Source organism: Manihot esculenta, chromosome 5 (assembly GCF_001659605.2).
Source record: "Manihot esculenta cultivar AM560-2 chromosome 5, M.esculenta_v8, whole genome shotgun sequence".
Classification (NCBI taxonomy): domain Eukaryota; kingdom Viridiplantae; phylum Streptophyta; class Magnoliopsida; order Malpighiales; family Euphorbiaceae; genus Manihot; species Manihot esculenta.
In genome coordinates this window covers 29,376,529-29,401,802 of record NC_035165.2, presented here as the reverse complement: position 1 = coordinate 29,401,802, position 25,274 = coordinate 29,376,529, and the positions used below count along the sequence as shown (strand labels likewise).

At 29.1% G+C, this 25,274-nt stretch overlaps 3 protein-coding genes across 4 annotated transcripts; 2 read left to right on the top strand and 1 right to left on the bottom strand.

Moving 5' to 3' along the window:
• Nucleotides 1-1,362: 1,362 nt before the first annotated feature.
• Nucleotides 1,363-4,018, top strand: LOC110615782 (D-3-phosphoglycerate dehydrogenase 3, chloroplastic). The gene is made up of 5 exons (XM_021757876.2): nucleotides 1,363-2,008; nucleotides 2,173-2,549; nucleotides 2,637-2,747; nucleotides 2,857-2,952; nucleotides 3,272-4,018. The coding sequence occupies exons 1-5, from the start codon at nucleotides 1,465-1,467 to the stop codon at nucleotides 3,941-3,943; spliced, it is 1,800 nt and encodes a 599-aa protein (XP_021613568.1). The 5' UTR covers nucleotides 1,363-1,464; the 3' UTR covers nucleotides 3,944-4,018.
• A 483-nt stretch (nucleotides 4,019-4,501) lies between these two features.
• Nucleotides 4,502-6,126, top strand: LOC110615090 (probable isoaspartyl peptidase/L-asparaginase 2). Its single transcript, XM_021756796.2, has 4 exons — nucleotides 4,502-4,785; nucleotides 4,921-5,154; nucleotides 5,297-5,383; nucleotides 5,466-6,126. The coding sequence occupies exons 1-4, from the start codon at nucleotides 4,624-4,626 to the stop codon at nucleotides 5,964-5,966; spliced, it is 984 nt and encodes a 327-aa protein (XP_021612488.1). The 5' UTR covers nucleotides 4,502-4,623; the 3' UTR covers nucleotides 5,967-6,126.
• Nucleotides 6,127-14,723: 8,597 nt separating this feature from the next.
• Nucleotides 14,724-16,558, bottom strand: LOC110614564 (cyclin-D3-1). 2 transcript variants are annotated; one of them, XM_021756125.2, is made up of 5 exons: nucleotides 16,051-16,558; nucleotides 15,865-15,963; nucleotides 15,546-15,747; nucleotides 15,313-15,443; nucleotides 14,724-15,224 (listed from the first exon to the last, which is right to left on the bottom strand). In XM_021756125.2, the coding sequence occupies exons 1-5, from the start codon at nucleotides 16,363-16,365 to the stop codon at nucleotides 14,964-14,966; spliced, it is 1,008 nt and encodes a 335-aa protein (XP_021611817.1). In that variant the 5' UTR covers nucleotides 16,366-16,558; the 3' UTR covers nucleotides 14,724-14,963. The 2 variants fall into 2 exon arrangements, with proteins under 2 accessions (XP_021611817.1, XP_021611816.1); XM_021756124.2 differs by having other exon boundaries at nucleotides 15,865-16,557.
• Nucleotides 16,559-25,274: the final 8,716 nt, after the last annotated feature.

Genomic DNA, 25,274 nt, shown 5'->3' with positions numbered 1-25,274 from the left:
ATACGTAAGCATTTATTTTATTAATAGAATAGTTATTTGATTTAAAACTTTAAAATTTTTAGTTACAATTTATCTTTATAATTTTATAAATTTATCCTTAATATAATATTTATTTACAAATAATCTCTTATATTTTTTATTTTTATAAATTAATCATTTATTATATTTCACTATTATATATTTGAAAAAAAATTAAATTTGGCAATTATTTTTGTCCTAAGTTAAATAAAAAAAATAAATCAATGACAATTGAGAATGAGGAAGTTGGACATGGAGGTGATTTTTTTAGCTTAAATTTGGATACATGTTAATTTTCTTAATTTAATTTTTATTTTATTATTTTTTAATATAAGCATTGAAATTTAATATATATGACTGATGAGTTTATAAAAAAGGGTTTATTTGTAAATAATGTATAACATTTAAATCAATTTTGTAAAAATACATGGAAATGTTTTTTTTTTGGCAAAATAATATATAGAAATAAGTTGTAAATATATGAGAAATTACCTTATCAACAAATAAAATATTAAGGATTAAATTAAAATAATAATAATTTTTATTAAATTTAAAAGTTAACTAGTAATAATTAATTTTTAATATTAATTGATGGTATTAATACTAAACGAATTGTTAAAATTTAATTAATAATTATATATATATATATATAAAGTATAAATTATAATAATTATTGAATACACTATCAAACATTGGTAAATCTATATCAAGTGTCGCAGTAATTAGTGATTCCTTTCCTTATTCAGTCAGATTACTGATTATCCGATCATTGCGCATAAATTTCTAAAAATTTTATTTGAACCATATTTGTATTTTTTTAGCAAAAATTAGTTTATATTTAAAAAATATTTTCTACTGTGAAAGATTGTTTTCGTGAAAATTTTTTTCAACAATATAATTTATTTTTTATTATTTAATATTAATTTAAAAATAAAATTTATTAACAAATTTATATATATAAATTTTAACAAAAATTTTACGGTGTAAAAAATGATTGACAGCCATCTCAGAAGCAACTGAACAGAAAAACCTTATATAAGGTGTGAAATTTGGAGTAGGTAGAACATATTATCACCTTCCCTTGATAATAATTCATGATGATAATTAATTTTTTAATTCAGCATTAAGACGTATTTACATTCACCTAATAAAATTTTATTATGATTTTTAATTAATAGGTCAATTTTTTTTTATTAACCCGTATATATAAAGAATTACTGTATAATAAAATAATAATTAATAAACGGATCAGTCAGATGCTTTCACTTCTGATTGGTTGGGTATGCTGATTGCCTGCCTATCCGATCTTTTATTGCTGACTTGGCAGCATATAAGTCCCTGCGAGAATTTCTCCATAGACGGGCGCTCCTCAGTGCTCCTACGCACAGCGAAACAGGTAAGAGAGAAGAGGAAGGAGAAGATCTGCACAGAGGCTTACTTGAAACTATGGCGGCTACTTCTTCATGGAACCTTGTCTTCACTTCAAACCAACCATCTCCTTCCTCTCTCTCATGGAAGCTCTCTTTCCCATCTCCGTTCACCTCTGTCCAATTTCAACGCCGCCAAACTACCACTGCACAAAGGTTCCTAGTTTTTGCCACTATGATGGGAGCCAAACCCACTATTCTCGTCTCTGAGAAGCTCGGAGATGCCGGCTTGGAGCTCCTTAAAACATTTGCAAATGTTGACTGTTCATACAACTTAAGCCTGGAGGAATTGTGTACTAAAATCTCACTGTGTGATGCGTTGATTGTAAGGAGTGGAACTAAGGTTACACGCGAAGTGTTTGAAAGTTCTAGTGGTAGACTTAAGGTTGTGGGTAGAGCTGGTGTTGGAATTGATAATGTTGATTTGTCCGCAGCGACTGAACATGGATGTCTGGTTGTCAATGCGCCTACGGCGAATACAATTGCTGCTGCGGAACATGGGATTGCGTTGCTTACTGCCATGGCAAGAAATATAGCGCAGGCTGATGCGTCCATTAAATCTGGTTTGTGTTTGTTGCTTCTTCTTCTTATATGTGTTCATCTCTTTCTTCTTTTACGCATTTATTCGAGCAGTAAACGTGCTTCTTTTTTGTTAATTTTTTCCCCATTAGATTTAATTTCAATCTTAAGGACAGCCAAAACATATCTCTTGTTATAATCTATTCAGGCAAGTGGGAGAGAAGTAAATATATAGGAGTGTCTCTTGTGGGGAAAATTCTTGCTGTGATAGGATTTGGAAAGGTTGGATCAGAGGTTGCTAGGCGTGCTAAGGGTCTTGGCATGAATGTGATTGCACATGATCCTTATGCCCCTGCAGACCGAGCTCATGCCATAGGTGTGGAGTTGGTGCGATTTGAAGAAGCCATATCATCTGCTGATTTCATATCCCTGCATATGCCCCTTACCCCTGCTACATCAAAAATGTTCAATGATGAGACTTTCTCAAAGATGAAGAAAGGAGTTCGAATTGTTAATGTTGCTCGTGGTGGAGTCATTGATGAGGATGCTCTAGTTAGAGCTTTGGATTCTGGGATTGTTGCTCAGGTGCCTTGTTCTGTAGACCCATTCGTTTCCTATATTCCTATTCCAAATGATTTTCCTTTTCTTTCAATAACTTCTGCATTTGTGCAGGCTGCTCTTGATGTCTTCACAGAGGAGCCCCCACCTAGAGATAGCAAGTTGGTGCAACATGAAAGTGTGATCGCTACTCCTCATCTTGGTGCTAGCACTACGGAGGCGCAGGTGTGTCAGACGATAAATTATACAGTGAAAACAGTTGTACCATTGACCTCAGGCCATTCTTTATTTATTTATGTTTTTATTTTGCTTGATGGTGCTTGGTTTTAATTAGGAAGGGGTGGCTATTGAAGTAGCAGAAGCTGTTCTTGGTGCTTTGAAAGGGGAGCTTGCAGCTACTGCAGTGAATGCACCTATGGTTCCTGCTGAGGTATATCATTCCCTGTTGCATCTATATGCAACAGCTTGTCATTGTACACCTGTAAGAAATCAAGAATTGCTCTGTGAATATTTTATGCACTTCCAGTGTAGTAGTATTAAATAATTTTATCAACTCTAGGGTTCATCCATTCACGAGCAAAACTTCATTAAGTCGCAGAAACATAAATGTACATGATTCTTGAGCCCTGTTTTTGTTCATGGAGCAGATGAGGGCTTATTTCATTTCAGTTATTTGATAGCGGTTCTAATGAACTGATTTGTATTTTTTCTTATCTCCCTACCAAAATTTTCATTTCCCCTGATGACAGGTTCTTTCAGAACTTGCACCATTTGTTGTACTAGCAGAAAAGCTTGGAAGGCTGGCTGTACAACTAGTTGCAGGTGGAAGTGGTGTGCAATCAGTGAAAGTGACTTACGCTTCAGCTAGAGGTCCGGATGATCTCGACACTCGCCTGCTCCGAGCTATGATTACCAAGGGCATAATTGAGCCTACCTCCAATGTTTTTGTAAACCTGGTAAATGCTGACTTCACAGCTAAACAGAGAGGAATAAGAATAACAGAAGAGCGCATTGTTTTGGATGGTTCACCTGAAAAGCCACTCGAGTTCATCCAGGTTCAAATTGCAAATGTGGAATCTAAATTTGCAAGTGCAATTTCTGAGTCTGGCGACATTAAAGTGGAAGGAAGAGTGAAAGATAGGAAACCTCATCTTACCATGATAGGATCATTTGGTGTTGATGTGAGCTTGGAAGGTAGCCTCATACTATGCCGGCAGGTTGATCAGCCAGGTATGATCGGAAAAGTAGGGACTATTCTCGGTGAGGAGAATGTAAATGTGAGCTTCATGACTGTTGGGAGGATAGCTCCACGAAAACAGGCAGTTATGACCATTGGTGTAGATGAGGAACCTAGCAAGGAAGCATTGAAGAGAATTGGAGAAATAACAGCCATTGAAGAATTTGTTTTCTTGAAGTTGTAGTATGGCAGTCAATATCAAGATTGATTGTGTTTTGTATTAAGTTTGTATGATCAACGGACAAGTTTCATGTTTTCATTTAGGCTTTTCATTTAGGTGGTGAAGCAAAAGCAGGCTTCCTAGGGACTCGTAGGTAGTTCGATGGATGATATTTTAAATGGTAGTTAAACAATCAGTAATTTATTTTATCAAATCATATTTTTTATAATTTAATTGATAAATTTTATTATTATTTTTTTATAATAATAAAAAATAAAAATTTTAAGAACATACCTTGCATATAATTGTGAAAGTTTTCTTTTATTGTAACTTTTAAAATTTAACAACAGAGGATTGTAATGAATTTATAATTATATATTTTTTTAATCAATTAAAATATATGAATTTATTATTTAATATTTAAAATTTTTAAAATAATTAACGTAAATATTTTAAAATAATGTCTATAAACTGAAAACTTGAGTTTATTTATTAATTATTTTTCAAAGATGCTGAGTTCTTTTAGGGAACAAAGAAGAAAAATTCTAAAACTGGTTAAATTTAGATGGTAATTAATCCAATTCAGAGATCCGCAAAACGCCTATATAAAGTGGAAACTAATTTCTACTGTGTACCCAAATTAAAAAACACACAAACGCACAAAAACAAAAGCCAAAGAAAGAGCGAGAGAGCCAGAGTGAGAAATGGGGAGGTGGGCGATAGCCGTGCATGGAGGCGCTGGTGTGGACCCAAATCTCCCGCTAGAGCGTCAGGAGGAGGCCAAGCAACTCCTAACTCGCTGCCTCAATCTGGGTATCTCTGCTCTTCGCTCCAATCTCCCCGCCATTGACGTCGTTGAACTCGTTGTATGTTTCTCTCCAATTTCCATTCTTTTTCTTACGTCTCTTATTCACGAAATATTTATGATCTTTAATCATTCTGATCACTAACTTCAAGCCTATGATTAGATTCATAACCGATGCGTTTTTTCTTTAATATAGGTGAGGGAACTAGAAAGCGATCCTCTTTTTAATTCTGGTCGAGGATCCGCCCTAACTGAGAATGGAACGGTGGAGATGGAAGCTAGCATTATGGATGGACCCAAGAGAAGATATGGCGCCGTATCAGGTTTAACCACCGTTAAGAACCCAATCTCTCTCGCCAAACTTGTGATGGAGAAGTCTCCTCATTCCTATCTCGCCTTTTCTGGAGCAGAGAAGTTTGCCAGACAACAGGTTTACACATCCTTTCCAGTTTTTCCTATTTTGATTTTATTGCATGTGGCAAAGAAATTATTGCTTGTGCAAATGTTTACACCTTAATCATGTAGAAATGGCAATTTCCTTAGAAAATGGAATTGAAATTGGTTTTGAATAGGGTGTGGAATTGGTGGAAAATGACTACTTCATCACCAAGGAAAATGTGGAGATGCTAAGATTGGCAAAGGAAGCCAATTCCATCGTGGTACGTGGAATCTCACTCTTTTAGTGATTAAATATATTTAGTTGACCCAATAATTCACTTGGCTTTCTTTGTGCAAATCTAGTTTGATTATAGGATCCCTTTGGAGACTTGCAGGGCTATTGCAACTACAACCATGGATAATCCTTTGCAAATGATGAATGGCCTCCCAATCAACGTATATGCGGCAGAGACAGTAGGATGTGTAGCTGTGGACAGCGAGAGCCGGTGTGCTGCCGCAACATCAACAGGTGGGCTAATGAACAAAAAGACAGGTCGTATAGGTGACTCACCCTTGATTGGTGCGGGGACCTATGCATGCGAGCTTTGTGGAGTTTCATGCACAGGGGAAGGTGAAGCCATCATCCGTGGGACCCTAGCCCGAGATGTGGCAGCTGTGATGGAATATAAAGGGTTGGGGCTACAAGAGGCAGCAGATTTTGTGATAAATGAGAGACTTGATGAAGGAATTGCAGGATTGATAGCGGTGTCTAAAAATGGAGAAGTGATTTGTAGGTTTAATTCGAATGGAATGTTCAGAGTATGTACTAATGAAGATGGGTTCATGGAGGTTGGCATTTGGTGATTAGCTAGTTTTCTTTTTATTCCTTTTTGCTTTGGTGATGCTTTGTGTGTGATAAAGCATACCTTTGTGCTAATTTAGTAGAAATAAAAATAGAAGTGTTATATATGCAATCATTAGAACTATGCATTTTGAAATAAAGATTGTCCATTATTTTTTGTCAGATTGCTCTACCACTTCATTGTTTTTGACTTTGATTTTCCATTAATCTTAGCCATTGATTTTTGTAAGGTTTTTACTCTAGCTGTTAGATTAAAAAGTGATAAAACAAGGATGTACACACTCATCCTAGTCCACCATTTTCTATTTAATTTTCCACCCTTAGATTAAGGGTTTAGAAGTCTATAAATCCAATGTTGTTATACGGTTGAAGGGAGAGATCATTAGAATTTAAAATTTTTTTGTACAAGAAATTTTTGGAAGCAAATTGAAATTCACCAAGTAATTTTCTTTTTCCTTCTATGCCTCCCTAATACGACAGCACCCTCTCTACCCAAATCCCAAAAACGACAACTAAAAGCTCATTTCTTCTCTTACCCCTCTCAAAATCGAGCCCTCCTAACTAGAACACTGGACCTCTCCTCATCTTGACCAGCACCACCAAGACCCAGACACATCTCCCCCATCTCCTCCATTACCTTACCCGGTGTCTGCATCCTCGATCTCGAGGAGTTAACACTAATCAATTCAAATTTAAAAAAAATTAACCGAATTGATTTAAAATTTTAATTTAATTTTTATTTATTTTAATTTTATTTAATTTTTAATTTTAAAAAATTTAATTATTTTAATTTGATTTAATTTTAATAAAAAAATTTAAACCAAACTTATTAGTGATAATATTAAGAGATTAAATTATAATTAAAATTGAAATATTTTAATTAAATTTTAAAATATTAAAAATAATAAATAAAATATCAAAAATTTATTAAAAAATTCAATCGATCAAACTAAATAAAATTAGATTAATTCAATTCAAATCGATTTTTATTTAAAATTTATTCAGTTTGATTTTCACAAATATTAAAATTTTAATTTTTGATTTAATTCAATTTTACACTGAATTAACCAAATCCTTACTCCATTAGTCTATTTAACTCTCCGATAAGAGTTTAAGATTTAATTAAAATCGAAACACGATATATTAAATAAATATTATAATATTAATTTTAATATTTTTATTATGACTAATACATCATACATTCTATAAATAATTACCAGAATAAGTTTAGTTAATTTTTAGTTTAATTTTAAGATCTTAAAAATAATTTTAAATAATAATATTCAATAGAAAAATATTTAAAATTAAATTTATAATTAAAAGTAGAAATAAATATTAATATATTAAAATTATATATTAGAAAAATACAAAAACTTATGTATTTTTTATTTTATAAAAAAATAATAAATAAGAAATATGTAATCTACTGCAAAATAATTTTTTAGAAACTTATACTTTAAGACAAATAATAAATTTATTATTGATATTATTATTTAAGTTAAAATTTTATTTATTTTTAAAAATTATTTTATTTATTTTTAATGATAAATTTTTTGAAATAAATAATTATTGGTCTCTAAAAACATATTAGTCTCTAAAATATTTTATTATTTATTTTTAATAGTGAATTTTTAAGATAATGATTAATTAGTCTTTAAATGTGTCTCTAATTTTTTAAAATTAATTTTATTGTATAAAAAATTTTAATCATTTTTAAATTTATTATTAAAATATTCATCATTCCCATATAAAAAAATATTGATAACTAATTAACGTATAAATGAATTAATTATACAATGTATTGAATATGCATATACTATAAAAAATTAAATAAGAAAAGTTTTCTTTTTTATTTTAAAAAATTAAATATGCAATGCAAATATATATATTTATATGCATATATCTATTTGTATGAGATTTTATTGGTATATATTAAAATAAATAATTATAATTAGTTTATAATCAAATTTATATTAATAAAGTTAATTTACAGTGTTAATAAATAAAATTTTAACTAACCAGATATATATACAATAATAAATTTAAAATTTTAAAATATTTTAGTTCTATTATATGATTACTTAAATTTATATTATAAAATAATATTTTTAATTACAATTATAATTAAAAATTAAAAATTATAATAAATTAAAAATAAAATTTGATATATCATTAATTTATTTTAAGAATTGAAATGTAAAATTATAAATTACAAATAAAAAATAATAAAAAGGGAAATTATGTGAGACCAAGTGGGATTGATGTCCCACATCGTTTCCAAAAGAAATAAGGAGGCATTTGCCTCGCTATAAATAATGAAAAAAAGGTTCCTTGTTTCCCCTTAAAAGGAAAAATGAAAGATTTTTTTACTTCATATTAAAAATTCTCAAGTGTCTCCTTTTTTAATAGGATATATTATTATTTTTTAATTTAAATAATATTTTAAGTAAATTCTAATTTAAGTTTTATTTAAATTTAATTTAATGATATAATAAAATAAAGATAAATAATTAATAATTTGAAGAAATTAATAATTTAATAAATTTATTTATATACAAATGTATTTATCTCTAAAAATTAAACTAGTGTTTTGCCATTAATTATATTTATATTTAAACACAGAAGTAAAAAGAATAAATATTTATTTCTCTAAATAAATATAAAAATAAATAATTTTTTTTGAAATAAAATTTTTTATTTTAATATAATAATTTTGGTATAGTACTAATTTAATTAACAAAACAAATTATGAATATTTTGATTATTTAAATTATTATTTTTAATTCTTCTTTATAATTGGTTATTAATATACTAATAATTATTATATCTCTATGTATGCATTAATTAAATGCAACAGTATTGAGTGTAGTTCGTACTGTAAAAAGTCATATTTATATTGAGATAGTATTCATGTTTGAATCTCTTGGCTGTTAGCGGTAGTTTTTTTATTAAAAATTAGCAGCTTGATTTGGAAAATCTCATTCAATCCACCTGAGTTGACGGTGCAACTTTTGTTTTTTTTTTTTTTGAACTGGTTACATAACTGCAACTTTTATTTATAGTACAATTCTTTCAGCCCTAAAAATAATTACAATATAAATAATCATTTAATTTTAATTTTACTTCTTTATAATAATCATATAAATTAAATATACTAATATTTATTTTTATCCATAGCTACCCTAGACAAAATTGGCAAAACATTATGTGGGGTTGTTCTCATGAATGTTGCGGTTGGAATTGGACATCTATAATGGCTCAAGAACTTTAGCCCAAAATTGCAAGCCCATCCCATCTCAGCCTAGTCTTCCAACATTCTTGGTTGAAATCGAACTAGGCAAGAGCAATACTAATATCTTCATCATCATCTTCCTCCCTGATGCCTAAACTCCAAAACAGAAAACATACAAATCTCTGAAAATTTGATAAATTTGGACATCCTAGACGCCTAGAATAGACCTAGATATGATGCCTATAAATGAGAACATCACTCGTGAAAACACTTAAATTCTCCTTTTTGACGCGATATATCACGTATAATTGAATTTGAAATGAATTCAAATCACGTATAATTAAATTTGAGATGAATTCAGATTTAAAAATAATTACGATAAAAAAATCAAATAAAATTCGCCTAATAATAATAAGGTTTGAACTGTTATTTTTAGCTAAAACATTCCCACTACAGGCATTCACAAATCGCTATAAGTACTGTGTGCTTGCTTTGTACAACAACAGAGCCCTTTTCAACCCCACCACTGGACCACTCTTTACAGTTGTTTCTGCAAAATTAACTGCTCTTTTTTGGCTTTTCCCTTGATGTTTTCCTAGTTCTGTTTTTTTCTCATTAATTCTTTTTTTTTTTTTTGCATATGGGTCTGAAGATATCTCCAATTTGAATACTGTTTCAATTCAGAGAATGTCTATTGTTAATTTCTGAAAATTTTCACAACACAAGCACACAAGGTATGGCATTGAATTAATCCACCTACTGCATTATTTGCAGGGATTTGGTCTTTGCTCACAAAATCTTATTATTATTATTATTATTTTTGGTTCTCAATTTTATTGAAGTTAGACCCATAACTTTTAGGACCAAGGGTGGTTGATGAAATGAAATGTTGTGTCCAAATGGACCACGTGAAGATGGGATTTTGGGTAGAAAATAATTAGTAAGAAGATGAACAAAAATGAAAATTCTGCATACTTAAATGCAGAGCTGTCCTTATATTGCAGAGGCTCAATGCTATATTTGGCATTACTTGAGATATTGACACCCTGCAGCCCAGCCCAACTCAGCCCATTGGATGCTCATCCTGTGGTGCTAAAACAACATTATCACCTTTTCTGCAAATTATATAATTAATATATTTATTTTAATAATAAATTACTTTTTCATCTTAAAGTTAGTAAATATAAGTTTTTTTTTTTGTTAAGTCAATAAAATACTGATAATTAAGTGACATAGAAACATTTTAAATTTAAAAATAAATTATTTTTAGTATTTGTATTATGTTAGAATTAACCCATAAATATTTATCAATTTATTTCTAAGTCAATAATTTTATTCATGAATTTTGATTAATTCAATATTTAATCAAGAATTCTATAAAGAGCTGAACTGAATTGATTTTGAAATAGAAATAAAATTAAAAAAATAAACTTTAAAAAAAATAAAACATTTTAAGTTTAAAAATAAAAAAAAATTCTTTTTTAAGATTTTTTTGAGTGAAACATCTTTTTTAATTTAGAATAGTTTTATTTTTAAAAAATAAAAATCTTAAATGTTTTTAAGAAAATAATCTAGGTTTCATTTTTGGGTATTTTAGTAATTCCTTAGATAATTAATGGAAAACTAAATAGAAGGATCGAAAGTTTAATAATTTTAAAATATAAAAATTAAATTATTGATTTTTTAAAAATTGAAAGATATTTACATCAGTTTTCATATAACTGAGATTTAAAATATATATATTTTTTTAAAAAATTATTATTTAATTTTATTATATAGTAAAATTAATTAGTTAATTATTAATTTTTTAAAAATTTATTAATTAATCTGTATGATTATAAAAACTTCACTAAAAAGTCTGTGCCGTTAAATTTTAATATTATTACCGTTAGATTCTCCATCACTAAATACTAAATGTAATTAACGCTAATTATATTAAAATTTAATAAAAAAATATTTTAATTAAATTCTTTAAAAATCACATAGACTATACTATATTTTAAAAACAATACAAAGATTAATTATTTAATTTTGCGTAAACTAAATACTTTTTCATCCCATCACTTTTGTTTAATTTTATTTTTTTATTATATTCATTTAAAAACATTAAATTTTATTAAATATTAAAAGATATTTTAATAATTATTAAGGGATTAATTTTAAAATAAAATAAAATTAAATAGAATTATAATAATTAATTTATATGTTAATTATATATAAAAAATAGATAATAATTTTAGAATAATAAAAAATAATAAAAATTAAGAGAGAGAATAGTAAATTTTTTATTTTTGAATGAGAAATAGGTTTGGATAAAAGAGTCCTTCGATAATATCATTCACGCATGGAATGTGCGTCTGCTGTGAAGCAGAAAGATCAAAGTCCCATCCATTTTCCAATTCTGTATTCCATCAAATTATATGCTTGTGGGTCCACTCCATAAATGATAAATCTTGCAGCTCAGCTTTTGTTTCTGTTCTTCATGTTCTTCTTTCTGTAATAATTCTTGCATCCTGCTGTGCTTTGTCTCTCCACTTCACCTCTAGTTTTCAGATATGATTAGGGTTTTATTTGTCTGGTTTCATTTAACTTTCATCCAAAAATGAGGTCCCAAAATTTAAGTTTGTCTTAATTTTTTTTCCTTAATAAATTTACCCAATACGAATTTGAATTACCCCAATGAATAGATTTTGAAATTCAGATGATTTATAAAGAAAGAAAGAAAGAAAAAGTGTGAAACTTTGAGGAGTTCAAAGATGGTAGACTAGTGTAGTATAGTGGCCACAAAAAGAGAAGAGAAGATATTCACTGGAAACCATCTCATGACTCATGATCATGATCATCAATTCAGATCTTATCATTGTCTTTTTCTTTTCTTTTCTTTTCTTTTCTTTTCTTTTCTTTTCCTCTCTTTTTGAGTTGAAATACTCCATAGCCATACTTGTAAGCAAAGAAAAAAGACACCTCACACTAAATCCAAAAGATTTTTGTTTCCCAACTTCAACATTCTCTTACCTTCCATCTTTTCCACCTTTTTTTGTGGCTAAAGTTGTTATAATTAGTGGATCTAATTACACCTAAATCTCCATTTTAATCTTCTCCTTTATGTGCTTAATGCCACTTTTAATTAATTTATCCACTTGTTTAATATTCTATAATTACACCAACCTCCCTGTATTTTCACAAATTAAGAAATTATCACCTTTAACTATGATGTTGTCGATATGAGCTGAAATGGAAGATATTACCCTAGACTCTTCTAATATGGATTTAAAAATAAATAAAAAATTTATTATTTAGTCTATATAGTATAGAAAAAATTTACTACCGGATCCTTCAGTTTTGAAAAATACATTAAAATGTTCTTGATATATTAAAAAGTCTACTTATTAGTCTCTTTACTAATTTTAACCTCTAAATATTACAAAAAATATTTTAAAATGTTCTTAATACGGATGGATTAATTAGTAAATTTTTTAAAAATTTAAGAGATTAACTAATAAAAATTTTCAAACCGTAAAGATTATACACTAAAATACTTAATTGATAAACTAATTAGTAGATTTTTAATACGTCAAAAATATTTTAATATATTTTACAAAACTGATAAATTAACTAGTAAATTTTAGCATACGACAAATGTCAAATGGTAATTTTTTAAAAAAAATGAATGTTGCATGCAAAATCTATAAATATTTTATGATAAATTATAGTTGTTATTAAAAAATAACAAAATAAATATTACTGCTAAAAATATTTTTTTATTAATAGAATTTTTTATAGTTATTATATTTCTTCATATATCATTAACAACAATAATTTATATTATTATTATATGTTAGTTTTTATCATAAAAAAATTAATATTGTTAATTTCTACTAATTTTAATATTTATTATAGTGATTTATGCTCTAAATTCATACTTTATAAGTGAGAATTTCTAAGTAAGAATTGTCTAATGGAATATATATATTAAAAAAAAAGCTCCGATATTCACGGTGCATATTAAAAAGAATTGGATTGAATAATTGAGTGAGTAGGTTAATGCAATTTAGTAAGAAATCTAGGAGGGTAAGTTATTTAAGATTATTGAAGAATAAAGCCAGCTCATGATTCCCTCTAGTTTAAAGTGGTAGAAAGCACATGCGACCTTCCCTTTACTTTGCATAAAAATTCCATGCTCTTCTGCTTATTGTATATCAAATCCTAATCACCCATTTATCTACCAATTTTTCTTCTTTAATGGCCTCATTGCATTTAATGCATATGGCCCTTTTACATATATATATATTTATAAATTTTTTATTTAAAATAAATATATAAAAAATAAGAAATAGTTTTTTTATTATAAAAATAAATATCTCATAATAAATAGTTAAAGAGACTCGAATCGGATATTTCATACTCGAATCGAATATTTCATCCGATTTTCACTTATGTGAACATAAATATAATATGTGTATTTTGAGTGTAGTTAAGCTTCTATATGCTATATTCTATGAGAAAAGGAGGGAGGAGGGTGGTATTGGAACAAAAAGACATAGCACATTATGTGGACAAGCTGGTTGTCCCTATCAAAGGGCTGTTCTCTATTGACTTAAACCTTGTTTGGTTGGACTCTATATCTATCTACATCTGGGTTTCACACTTGGAGCTTTTAGGTTTGAACTTCAATACCCTAAAATAATCTTCCATTAATTAATGTCACTCTCTACTTGTGTATTGATCGGCGTATGAGCAAGGGAACTACTACTAGCTGTTGTCTATTATATATTATTAATTAAACACAATTCCAAGTTTCTTTCATATGTTTGGAGAATGAAAATGAAAATGAAAGCTATAGGTGGTATAATACATACCAAAGCTTGTAGCTGTCTTAAATCTCGAATAAGACTTCAAATATGGTTTATTTTTTTCTAGTAAATCGAACCGATCATGCAGATATTTTATTTAGAATAGCATCCATCAGAACCAGAGAAGCATGTAGGTAGTTTTTGGGAGAAAGTATTCTATAGATATATTAGGTTTAAGTATGGAAAGTATCAAAATGGACGGTGTAGCCGAAGAAGGGTAGGTTACTAGTTTAGTCTCTTTCATTGGGGTAAACATTTCAAACATTAGTAACGCCAAGAAAAAAGAGCTCCCCCAACTAGGTCAAACACCAATATGAATATAATAATTAATCTCTCCGTTCAAAAAATTTATAAATAAATAAAAATAAGAAACACCCGATATTTTTCAGTGGCCGACAACTCGTTCCTCCCTTCACATGCAAACAAAAGAACAAGCTCTTGTTTATTTTTAATTTTTAACTGTGGATCTCTCCCTCCATAACCCATTAATTCTTTTTTCTCATGAAGCAGACATATGCATGCATAGACCAGACAACACTTCTATAGACACGTACACCTGTAGGTCTACATGAAAATGTGTAATAGTTCAATGAATAAGTTCATATATGATCTTTTTTTATGTATATTATAGAATATGGTACAAAATATTTTATGTTCATATGAGAGAAGGAACCTAAAGAAGTTGCTTTGTTTTTATGGTCTTTACTTCCGGATAAAATGCCAACTACCTCTGCTTCCAGCTGATCCCATTGCTTGAAAGAATGGTTCAGATTCTAGAAATTGAGGATGGGAGTGCAGTGAAGCAGAGATGGTAGGCAATTTAACTTGTCACATGATGAAAAAAGAACATAAAAATTATTCACCATACAGAGGTAGTCTATTGAAGGGAACAAAAGAGGAAATGTGATTAGGAATTAGCGAGGAATGCTCAGAAAATCTGCAGTTGCATGGTTTAAACTCTGCAGTGCTCTGCTCTTCTTGGACAAAGGCATTGGTGAAGAAGACACTGATGGTGCTACTGTCCATGAATCATTTGAGCTATCTGAGCTAAACGACACATCTATTACACCGTTTGGGCTGCCTGGAACGGAACTAAACTTGCGTTTGTTTGATTGGCTTCCAGGGTATCTTGATGCCATTTCTATTATGAGCTGGCTGCAATCATCCACCTTGTCCTGTTCGGACATTGTCGAAATTCAAGATTCAGTATACAATGAGATTTTCTTGTTCAAAATTGACAGAAAAGTTGGAAAAGGAACTCACCTTGTCGATTCCAAGAATACCCAATAGCTGGCTTTCGTATTCAGCTCTAAGACAGGGTTCTACGCCATTAATTACATGCAGCATTGTTGCAGCAGCAATGACAGAAGGTAGATAATGCATAGACCTAGAATCTGCATGCATTAAAGAAACATATATAGTGGTAAGAGAATAAAACCCAATAAACCAAGAAGCCTAAATTATCAGCAAGAGATGGAAAATTTCCGGTATCTTGCCTGAGATTATAGACAGAATTATGCGCTCACATCGCCGGAGAAATTCCGAGCAGAGATAGTCCTTCAAGCCAAGCCTCCTCGTAATGAAATCAAGAAATGATAATGGAGTTATAGGATTCATTCTCCATTGAAGAGTAGAGAGCACTAAAATCTCCATTCTCTGGATGGTTTTGGCCTCAAACACATACCTACTCTCCTCCACCTAGACAAATCGACGAACCCCACAGTAATAATCAGAGACAAGCATAATTAAACCCCACCATCTTGCAAAGCGCCAATGATTAAGGTTGATATTTAAAGAAAACACATGATTATGTACCTGAAGGTCCAATAGAAGAGGAACCTGTGTCTCCTCCACCTTAGCAGCAAGAGAGAGACAAGCCACAGCAGTGAGTTGGGTCATCCATGGCTTTTCTGTCTGAAAGTGGAAGCTAAACAAGAACCTATCAAGATAGTTGACGGCCAAAACTGCAGTTAAAGCAGTGAAAGAGTAGTGTGCATTGACCTTGAGCATCCAGTGTACAGCTTCACGGCGAGCCTCAGCTAAAGATGGGTTGATTTCTAGTTTATTAAACAAATGATTTTGCTCTTGTTTAGCAAACAAAGAAGAAAGTTCATCGTCTTCCCAATACAAGTCTGGTTCTGACAGAAGGACTGAAGAACTGTCTTGTTTCTTATTGATATTACAGCAATAGCTCTCCCCGCCTTCTTCTTCTTCTTCAAGAAAACAGTTCTCTCTAGCTTCTTCCACCCAATTCTCCTCAGAGCAATAGAGAGCATCATTAAGCAATGCAGCTGAGTGAGGATAATGTTTCGCCATCTTCTTACAAGAATAAGATGAGGTTTCAGATCTTGGTTCATTATAGGCCAGAAAAGAAGATAAATAATAAATAGAGACCCAAGGGCTCAGCCTGAGCCATCTCTTTCTCTCTCTGTCTCTCTCTGTGAGTGAAAGCAAGAAAGAAAGAGCAGGAAGAGAAGGGGCAATGACCAGTAAACCAAGAGATGTGAGAGAGGTGATTTTATTTGTGGGTTTGGAGGTGGTGGGTCAATTTTCTTCTTTATTTTCTTTTTTATTTAATTTGTTTCCCATTGGTCCCAGAGGTGAATCATGGGTCAGTTACTCGACACGTGACATTTGTACTGGGGTTTCTTTGACCCACAATTAATTTCAGCGGTGGGATCTATGTTCGGCTTCTCAATCTATGACTTTGAACCGCTAAGATTGGGCAAATTAAAAAAATGTCAAAAAACGGATCGGAGAATATAAAATATGGACTACCCTTGGCTTTTCTTGTATATAAGTGGACCATACCAGGGATGTTCCTTTTTTTATTATTTTTTTATAATATGGTTAATTTATTTATTAGTTTATTGATATATTTTTAATTAATACATATTAAAAAAATAAAATATATTTATTTCATTATAGTTGTTCGGCTAAAAAGAGGAAAATGGGTTAAGAAAAATTTAATAATATAAGTTTTTTTCAGTCCATTATATTGGATATAGTTGGAATTAACAAGGCTATAGAGCTATACATAAGAAAGTTACAGAAGAAAATCGAAAGTTCAAAATCAGCAAAATTAAATTAAAAATTAAACAAAAATCAAATCAAAGAACAAGTCAAACCAAACCATCTAAACCTAAAAGACCAAACAACATAGCCACCAACAACGCACACCGACTCCATCGATTCTTTTGTCACACCGATTGACTCCCATTGAAGCACTATTACAGAACAATCAACAAGAAGTCAAGCACAAAATAATCAATACCAAATTTAGAAAGAAAAAAATTTAAAAAAAAATTAATATATTATTTCATTACTAAATTATTTTTGAACAAATAAAATGTAATATATTAGAAAACTAATAAATAAATAATTAATTATTGTAAAAAATAAAATGACCTATAATTTAGTAGAAATGAAAAAGAAAAGTAAATTTATCTCTTAGAATGGAGGGGTGTATTTTATTAATTTATGAAAAAGTAAAATTAAATATATTTTTATGAAAGAGAGTAAGTAATTTTTAATAATGTAATATGAATAAAGAGTATATAAAAATTTAAATAAATTTATTATTCTAATTATATCAATTATATTTTTCTAATTTGTATAAGTAATTCAAATTAATTATTATAAATATTAAAATTTTAATTTATTTAATTTTAAATTAAATCTAGATGCTCGAAATAAGTAATAAAATTTAAAAAATAAAATTCGAATTTTAACCTGACATCTTTTTTAGTGAGAGAGGGCGTTACAGACATACACAGCCCGAAACTCGAAAATACAGCTTCCACCCATTAATTACACTTTATTAAATTTTATATTAAATAACTTTCTTTAAACAAACAAAAGAAAAGTCTGATCGATGCTCAAAGTTTTATAGTCAGAGCGTCTGTACTTACCCTGGTTTCTGTTTTTCTTGTTGTTTTAGCTCAAAAAACTCATCAATTTCAAATTAGAAAAATTCAAAATATAACTAATTATTATCTTTATTTATATGTGAATGCAAAGGACAAGACTTATATTATCTGTTTATTTAGTATTTGCATTTTTCCTTTTTTAAGAATTTTTTAATGTTTTATTTTTTTATTTTTTGTTGCACTAATAATTAATATTTTAAAATCAAATTAATAATTAATTATATTTACAATTAAAAATTCTATTCATATTAATTATATCATTTATAATATATATAAATATAAGAAGGGGAAATATTGAGATCGCTGATTTTACTCTTTTCTTTTTACATTATTTATCATTTTTATTTAATTTTTAATTTAATATAAAAAAATAAAAATAAAAATAAATATTAAATCTATTTAATATTTAATTTAATTTAATATAGAAAGAGTAAAAATTAAATACTAAAATTTTTTTCTAAATATGGTGATAGAATATTTTTTAAATATTAATTTAAAATTTTATAAAATTGTAAAGATTCATTTATCATTTTAAAATTTTTAAGCGTGCATTTATAATTATTTAAAACAGAAAATTAACGGCGCATGATTAATTAGTGAAGTTCTTTATTTCTTGACCATAGTTGATGATTCGCATACTATATGAATTTATTTGCTCAATAAAAAAAGTGACGTGGCTTGTATTTTTAAAAAGTTTGTAGCCATGATCAAGTTTCAATTTGAGAAAAATGTAAAAATTGTTAGAAGTGAGTTTGTATGTTTAAAGCAATACTTTGAAGACCTCGGAATATTGCATTAGACCTCTTGTGTAGGAACACCCCAACAAAATGGCCGAGTGGAGAGAAAGCATTGACATATTTTAAATATGGCAAGGGCCTTGCGTTTTCAAGTAAACTTGCACATAGAATTTTGGACAGATATGTACTAACAGTTAGATATTTAATTAACAGAACTCTATCTAAGTTATTATATAACAAAACTCCGTATGAGACTCTCTTCAGGTAAACTCCTTCTTACAGTCACCTTTGAATTTTTAGTTGTTTGTGTTATGCCCATAACATGCAATGAAATAAAGTCAAATTTGCCGGTGTATATTTTTATTGAGTATCTTTTTGGATGAAAAGGTTGAAAATTTTATGATTTGGACACTCGAGAGTACTTTGTATTAAGAGATATTGTATTTGCTGAAGCAGAAGTTCTATTTGCCAAGACCATTGATAATGTGGCCATTGATGCAAGAGTTGTGGACTTAGGGCATGCAGTTGATGACTCACACAGTGACATGGGAGAGGAGACACCCAGCCACATGGGCAGTTCCTATGCTGACCATCACAATGAAGACGACCTTCCCATATGCAATAAAGAGGTCGGAAGGAGTGATGAAGCTCCTGAGCAATTAGGGAGGGGACAGCGAATCAAGCAAGTTTCAGTTCATTTAAAAGACTTTATAACTCATGCGATCAGCGTAAGCCCCTCGACGTGCTCCTCCTCTAATCTAATTCTTCTTCAAGTACTCCTTATTCTATAGTATTTTATGTGAGTTATGATAACTTCTCTATACAGTATTGGTATTTCTTAAGAGCGATTACTGCAGGACATGAACTCACATCTTATACGGAAGCTTTTCAAAATGCACGGTGAAGGGAGGTCATGCACATGGAAATTCGGGCTTTGGAGAAAAATGTTACATGGACAATCGAAGGTTTACCTCCTAGGAAGCGAGCAATTGATAGCAAGTGGGTGTACAAAATCAAGTATAATTCTGATGAGAGTATTGCACAATACAAGACACTCCTTCCCCCTTGAGCTAGCTTTTGGGGTGAGTTAAGCTAGCTCAAATTTAACATAGTATCAAAACTTCACCACCGATATTGGACCTCTCATAAATATGTCACACTCTAGTGTAGTTCTGGACGTAAGAGGGGTGTGTTGAATCTCATATTGGTTTGGGATAGAGATAATATACCCCTTATAAGGGTTTTAGACACTCTCCCCTTTTGAGCTGACTTTTAGAGTGAGTTAGACTTATCCTAAATTTAATATTTAATTTTTTGATACTTCAGTTTAAATTTAATATGACTTTTGGGTTACTAATTTTGAATCATTACTATAAAACAACATGTATAATTTTTATAATAGAAAGCGGAACCTAAGTCACCATTTCAATTTTAATGTTAGTTTTTATGTGTCAATTTTTTTTTGTTTACTGAATTTTGATAAAAATAAAAAATAAAAACTAATCAAAATAGCATTATAATTGAGTTTAAAACTCATTTAGTTTAATTTGTATATTTTTTTTCTTTAATTCTAGTTTTAATTCAAATCAATTTTCAATTTAAAAACACTCATGAAGAATCTCAATATTCTTCTATAATTTTCTATTAAAAATATTCTTTTATAATTTTTTATTAAAAGAAGAGTTTCAATAACAACCTCAATCTAAAATTAAAAATATTCTTTTATAATTTTCTATTAAAAGAAGAGTTTCAATAACAACCTTAATCTAAAATTATCACAGTATATATAACAATTACAATTTTAGATCATCACATTTCACATAAAAAAATATTTGATATGACTGTTGTATATATAATAATTAAATATTTAAATATTGATTATTGATGATGTTGAAAATTATATAAAATTTATTATAATTAGTAGATATAATAAAGTAGTTATACATATGTCCAGAAAACCTGAATCATCCTTATTGTCCAAATCTAAGGAAGGTCCATCATGGGTGATAGAGAATAGGAAGGGCCCACATGATTTTCTTAATCTCTTAGTAACCATAATGGTGTTCAGTAATTACAGCAAATCTTTTTACATAATCTTTTTTTATTATTGATGAATCGTAAAAAGCCGGTAACAAACACCGATCATAATAAGGTTGAGCTTTTAGTGATTTTTATTTTCTCTCTCTCAAGTTTGAACTAGAGAGACATTTTCCTCTCGTTTTCATTTTCTTCTTTGAGGCTTTAGTCCTCTTTCTTGTCGAGCTTGCGGCTTTTCTTGCCCCTCCGAATAAGGGAGGCTCTCTCTTTCCTGTTTGTATTGTGGGTTTGCCCTCCTCCTTTGGGTGGGATTTCTTTTCCTTTTTTTTTTTTTTTTTTTTTTTTCCTTTTGTTTGTTGATTTTGGGTTCTATTTGCTTTTCTTTTTTTTTTTTTGAGGCGCAAGTGCACTTATCAATGAGGATCTCTTTATTCCTATTAGTCTAGTTCTCTTGGGGCTCAGATCATTGGGAGGACTTCAGTTTTTACGCAGTGGCTATCGACTGAGTCGATATGGGCTTGCATGTCTTTAAGGTGACCCTCAACACAAAATCTATGAAGATGCTCTGTCCACCATCCTCCCTTGGCAGCAGTTCAAAGACGTTACTTTTATAGCCGTTCTGATCCTTCTCCCCAGACCCAGTTTACTTGGTTGCATGAGCTCGATACCCTTTGTGCCTTTTTGAGTTTTTTTCTCAACATAAGGTTTTACTCTTTTTTTCTGTACTTTATTTGTGTTTCTCTTTTATTTTAATACTGAGCAACTGTGGGTTATGCTTTCTCGGTGGTTGTTCTGGCTGCTCTTTATTTTGAGATTCTTGGTTATTAGCCATGATCGCTTCTTCTTCCTTGGTTTTCTTCAATATGTCATCTTTGTATAGATGGCAGTCATGGATCGTCTATAGTCGAAAAGCAGAAGTTTTAAAGATGGCAGTAGTGGTGAAGCAATAGAAAACTTTTTAGTTTTAGAGTTTATGTTTGTTTTTTGGATTTTGTGCCCTTTCCTTTAGTGAGCTTGGGCTACAGAGTCTTTTTTTTTTTTTAACTTGAGCTTATATAATTTGGGTTGTATCTCTAGGCTTAACACTCTTTAATGAATCTCCATATCTTTAGATTAAAAAAAAAATCATAATAAGGTTGTGATATGATAATGAGGCTTTGACCTTTTCATAATCTACCTTCTTTTCTTTTTGCCTTACCAATCAATGTTTGCGAAATAAAAATTCATTACAACAAGGAACATAGATCTGATAATTGATATTGCTACCAATCCAGAGGTAATAAATTTCGTAGATAAAATTTACGTATCATATTTGCAACAGTATTTATCTGACGGAAAATCCATTGGAAGACAATATTTGAGATGTGAGAGAAAATATCAAGTGTCGCTATAATTGAAGCTCTAATATTCTACAGTATAGTAGACGACAAACTATAAAGAGTATTATAAATGATGACAAAATAGTTTCACATACAATAAATTAAAAACCTGTATCGTATGTCATTTTGACTGCTGCCAGTACAAGACGTGCATTTGCTGTCACAACAGAAAGAATACCATATTTACATAGCAATATCATATACAATCTTATCTGTAGTATCTCTAGCTACCACAACAATAGTAGTATGAGAAAACTGAACCAGCCAAATCACATTACTATTTAGCTTGACATATTCCAAAGGGAGGACATTAAGTAGTTGAACAAGACTTGTGTAGTTGAGGGAGAGAATCAGCAAAAAAAGCAATTCTTCTTGTGTTTTTAGATTATCAACTTTTTTTTATAGTATTTGACCTAATTTATTAGCTGATTAAAAAAATTATAGGAATGAAGCTTTTCAATTTAATTTTTATAAGTTGATTTGGTAATTTTACTTTATTATTTTAATTTATTTTAAAATATATAAGGGAGAAATTCTATTTATTATAAATTTAAAAAGTAAATAAATAAAAATAAATAAAAATTTATTAATTTTATTTTAAATTTATAATAAATCGAGTCTAAATAAAAGCCATGGGATATATAAACTGTTTATCTTTCTTATATTCAAGTTTGAAAATCTATTTTAATCATCAGGAGGTTTTTCAATGCTCATTTAAATAAATTAGTTACATTAATATTAATAAATTTAAAATATTTTTTATACTTTTATACAATGTTTATTCATTTAATTTAAAATTAAATAACATTATAATAATATAATGCTTTTTTAAAGTCATTTTGATAATATAAATATACTTATAAGGTTTCAACAAACATCTAAACAAATTAAACAACTTATAAATACTTTAACTAAAAATTGAAGTATTTAAGTTTTTAAATATTTCCAAGTTAATTTTTCATAAACTATACCAAGTACTTTCTTTTTTTCGTCCAGATGCATGACGTCAACTCTGTGATTTTGTAAATTATTTAATTTGGCATCATATTCTTATGAAATCAACTTTATTTGATCACATAACTATCATTACTTAAATTCTTAAACCCCTATGTAGAATAAAATTTTTATAAAAATATAAATTTTAAAAAAAATCATTTTAAAAGATTTTTTTTTATATAAATGATTTTACCAAACAAAGCCATAATTTTGATAATTACATGCACGTAATAAAGAATAGTAGAATACTGTACAAGCAGGTTATAGCAAACTCAACAAAATTATTCCAGCAACATTCTGGCAGGCCAGTGCTGGTGTACTTGGGCTTTGCTTTTACTGTTCCAATTAATTTCCCAAGGTAAAGCCCTCCATTAAATCGGAAATTGGGACGACGTAGAACTTAAAATCTCACTGGTTCACCTAACTATGCCCTCTCGTCTGGTGACCGCACTTAGAATCAAACAATACTTGTAAATAGGAGTCAACATTCGATTATTCTAACTGAAATATCATTAACTTTTAAAATATTAATTTAATCGAATCGAATTAAAATTAAAATAATTAAATTTAATTAAAATTAAAATATTTAATAAATTATCATTTATAACCGAATTAATTAAAATAAAATAAAAATTATTTTTAAAATTTTAATTAATTAAATATACAATAATAATTTTATTTTATAAAAATAATAAATATTATTAATTTTAATAAAATAATAATTATAAATTAATAATAGTAATAAAATTATAAAATAATTATTTTAAATAATATTTTATTGCTCCATCCGTTTCATAATTTTTATCCATTTTACATTTTCATCTCTAATAAAAAATATAATTTTCTTTATTAACTTTTTATTTATACCAATATTAAATAAATTAAATTTTATTAAATATTAAAAAATATCTTAGAAAATTTTTAAAAATAAAATAAAATTAAATAGAATTATAATAATCAATTTATATATTATCATAATTAAAAAATAAATAATAATTTTAAAATAATAAAAAAATAAAAGATAAATAAAAGTTATAAATGAAAAAAGTAATAAATAATAATTAAATATATTATTTAATAAAAAATTAGCTATTTTAATTATCAAATAAAAAATAACCGAACTGATAACCGAAAATAAAAAATTTCAAAAGTATTAACTAATAACTAAACTAAATTAAATTTACATTTATCAAAATAATCAAATCTCAACGGATCAAATAATGCAAACCCAACTTGTAAAGTTCCTCTCTCAAGATTGTTCTAACTCAATGAAATTGCAGGTGACATATGCAAATATCATTCACACCCTTTTAACTTCACAGATAAAAATCAATCCTTTTGGCAGGCACACTGCCAAGATTTGGATACTTCACTAGCGTGCTTTGACTGCTTGAAACCAAGCTGCAGAAAAGAGAGAGATCATTGTCTGCCAAAACAAGCACAGTGTTTACACATTTCAGAGATAGGCAATCATAGCTCCCAACCGTCTTTTGACCAATAGCAAGCCCAGACAAAACCCCATTGCCAATCTTGCCCTGATCCAGCTGGGCTTGACTTTTTTAGCACTCCATGTCTCCACCCTCAACCACTATGAAGATACTTTCCCTCTTCAAGACCTACTTAATTAAGGTTCTGTTCAATAATAGTAATAGCTATTGTAGTAGTTGTCAGATAGTTATTCAAATAATGGTTAATCAAATCGTTACTGGAAGTAATCTACCAATTCAACTATTAAATATTAGTTTGACCGAACAGAGCCTAAATATCAAAAGTTTTATTATTCACTTAGGCCCTATATGGGACTGGCTGTTGGTGGTTATAGGCAGCCAATTTTGTAGGCAACAAAGACTTCTAACAATCTGATGCGACACTTGAGAAGAAGGTCACAAGATCAGACGGTCAAAATAAACTTACAAGTCACCACCAAAAGAGACATCTAAAATTAAAAAGAACATCACATTAGAATGCCGTGTGTCTCGGGCTCTTATGGCTGTTGTTGACTATTACCTTGCCTAAACACAGTCTGAGTTGGATCCAGAATTTAACCAGAACAAACAGTTCACAGACTGAAACCACTGGTTCTTATCCAGAATCGGCATGTGGCTCTCTCTACAGTGGCCTTTTCAATAGTAGACATCTTTGGCTGT

Excerpts from the sequence above, each read along its gene's own strand:
- LOC110615782 (XM_021757876.2), top strand. The coding sequence starts at position 1,465 with ATGGCGGCTACTTCTTCATGGAACCTTGTCTTCACTTCAAACCAACCA. Across the intron at positions 2,748-2,856 it reads CTAGCACTACGGAGGCGCAG|GAAGGGGTGGCTATTGAAGT; the intron begins GTGTGTCAGACG and ends GGTTTTAATTAG. Across the intron at positions 2,953-3,271 it reads CACCTATGGTTCCTGCTGAG|GTTCTTTCAGAACTTGCACC; the intron begins GTATATCATTCC and ends CCCTGATGACAG.
- LOC110615090 (XM_021756796.2), top strand. The coding sequence starts at position 4,624 with ATGGGGAGGTGGGCGATAGCCGTGCATGGAGGCGCTGGTGTGGACCCA. Across the intron at positions 5,155-5,296 it reads AGAAGTTTGCCAGACAACAG|GGTGTGGAATTGGTGGAAAA; the intron begins GTTTACACATCC and ends GGTTTTGAATAG. Across the intron at positions 5,384-5,465 it reads AGGAAGCCAATTCCATCGTG|TTTGATTATAGGATCCCTTT; the intron begins GTACGTGGAATC and ends GTGCAAATCTAG.
- LOC110614564 (XM_021756124.2), bottom strand. The coding sequence starts at position 16,365 with ATGGCGAAACATTATCCTCACTCAGCTGCATTGCTTAATGATGCTCTC. Across the intron at positions 15,748-15,864 it reads CTCTTCTATTGGACCTTCAG|GTGGAGGAGAGTAGGTATGT; the intron begins GTACATAATCAT and ends CGATTTGTCTAG. Across the intron at positions 15,225-15,312 it reads GTATTCTTGGAATCGACAAG|GACAAGGTGGATGATTGCAG; the intron begins GTGAGTTCCTTT and ends ATGTCCGAACAG.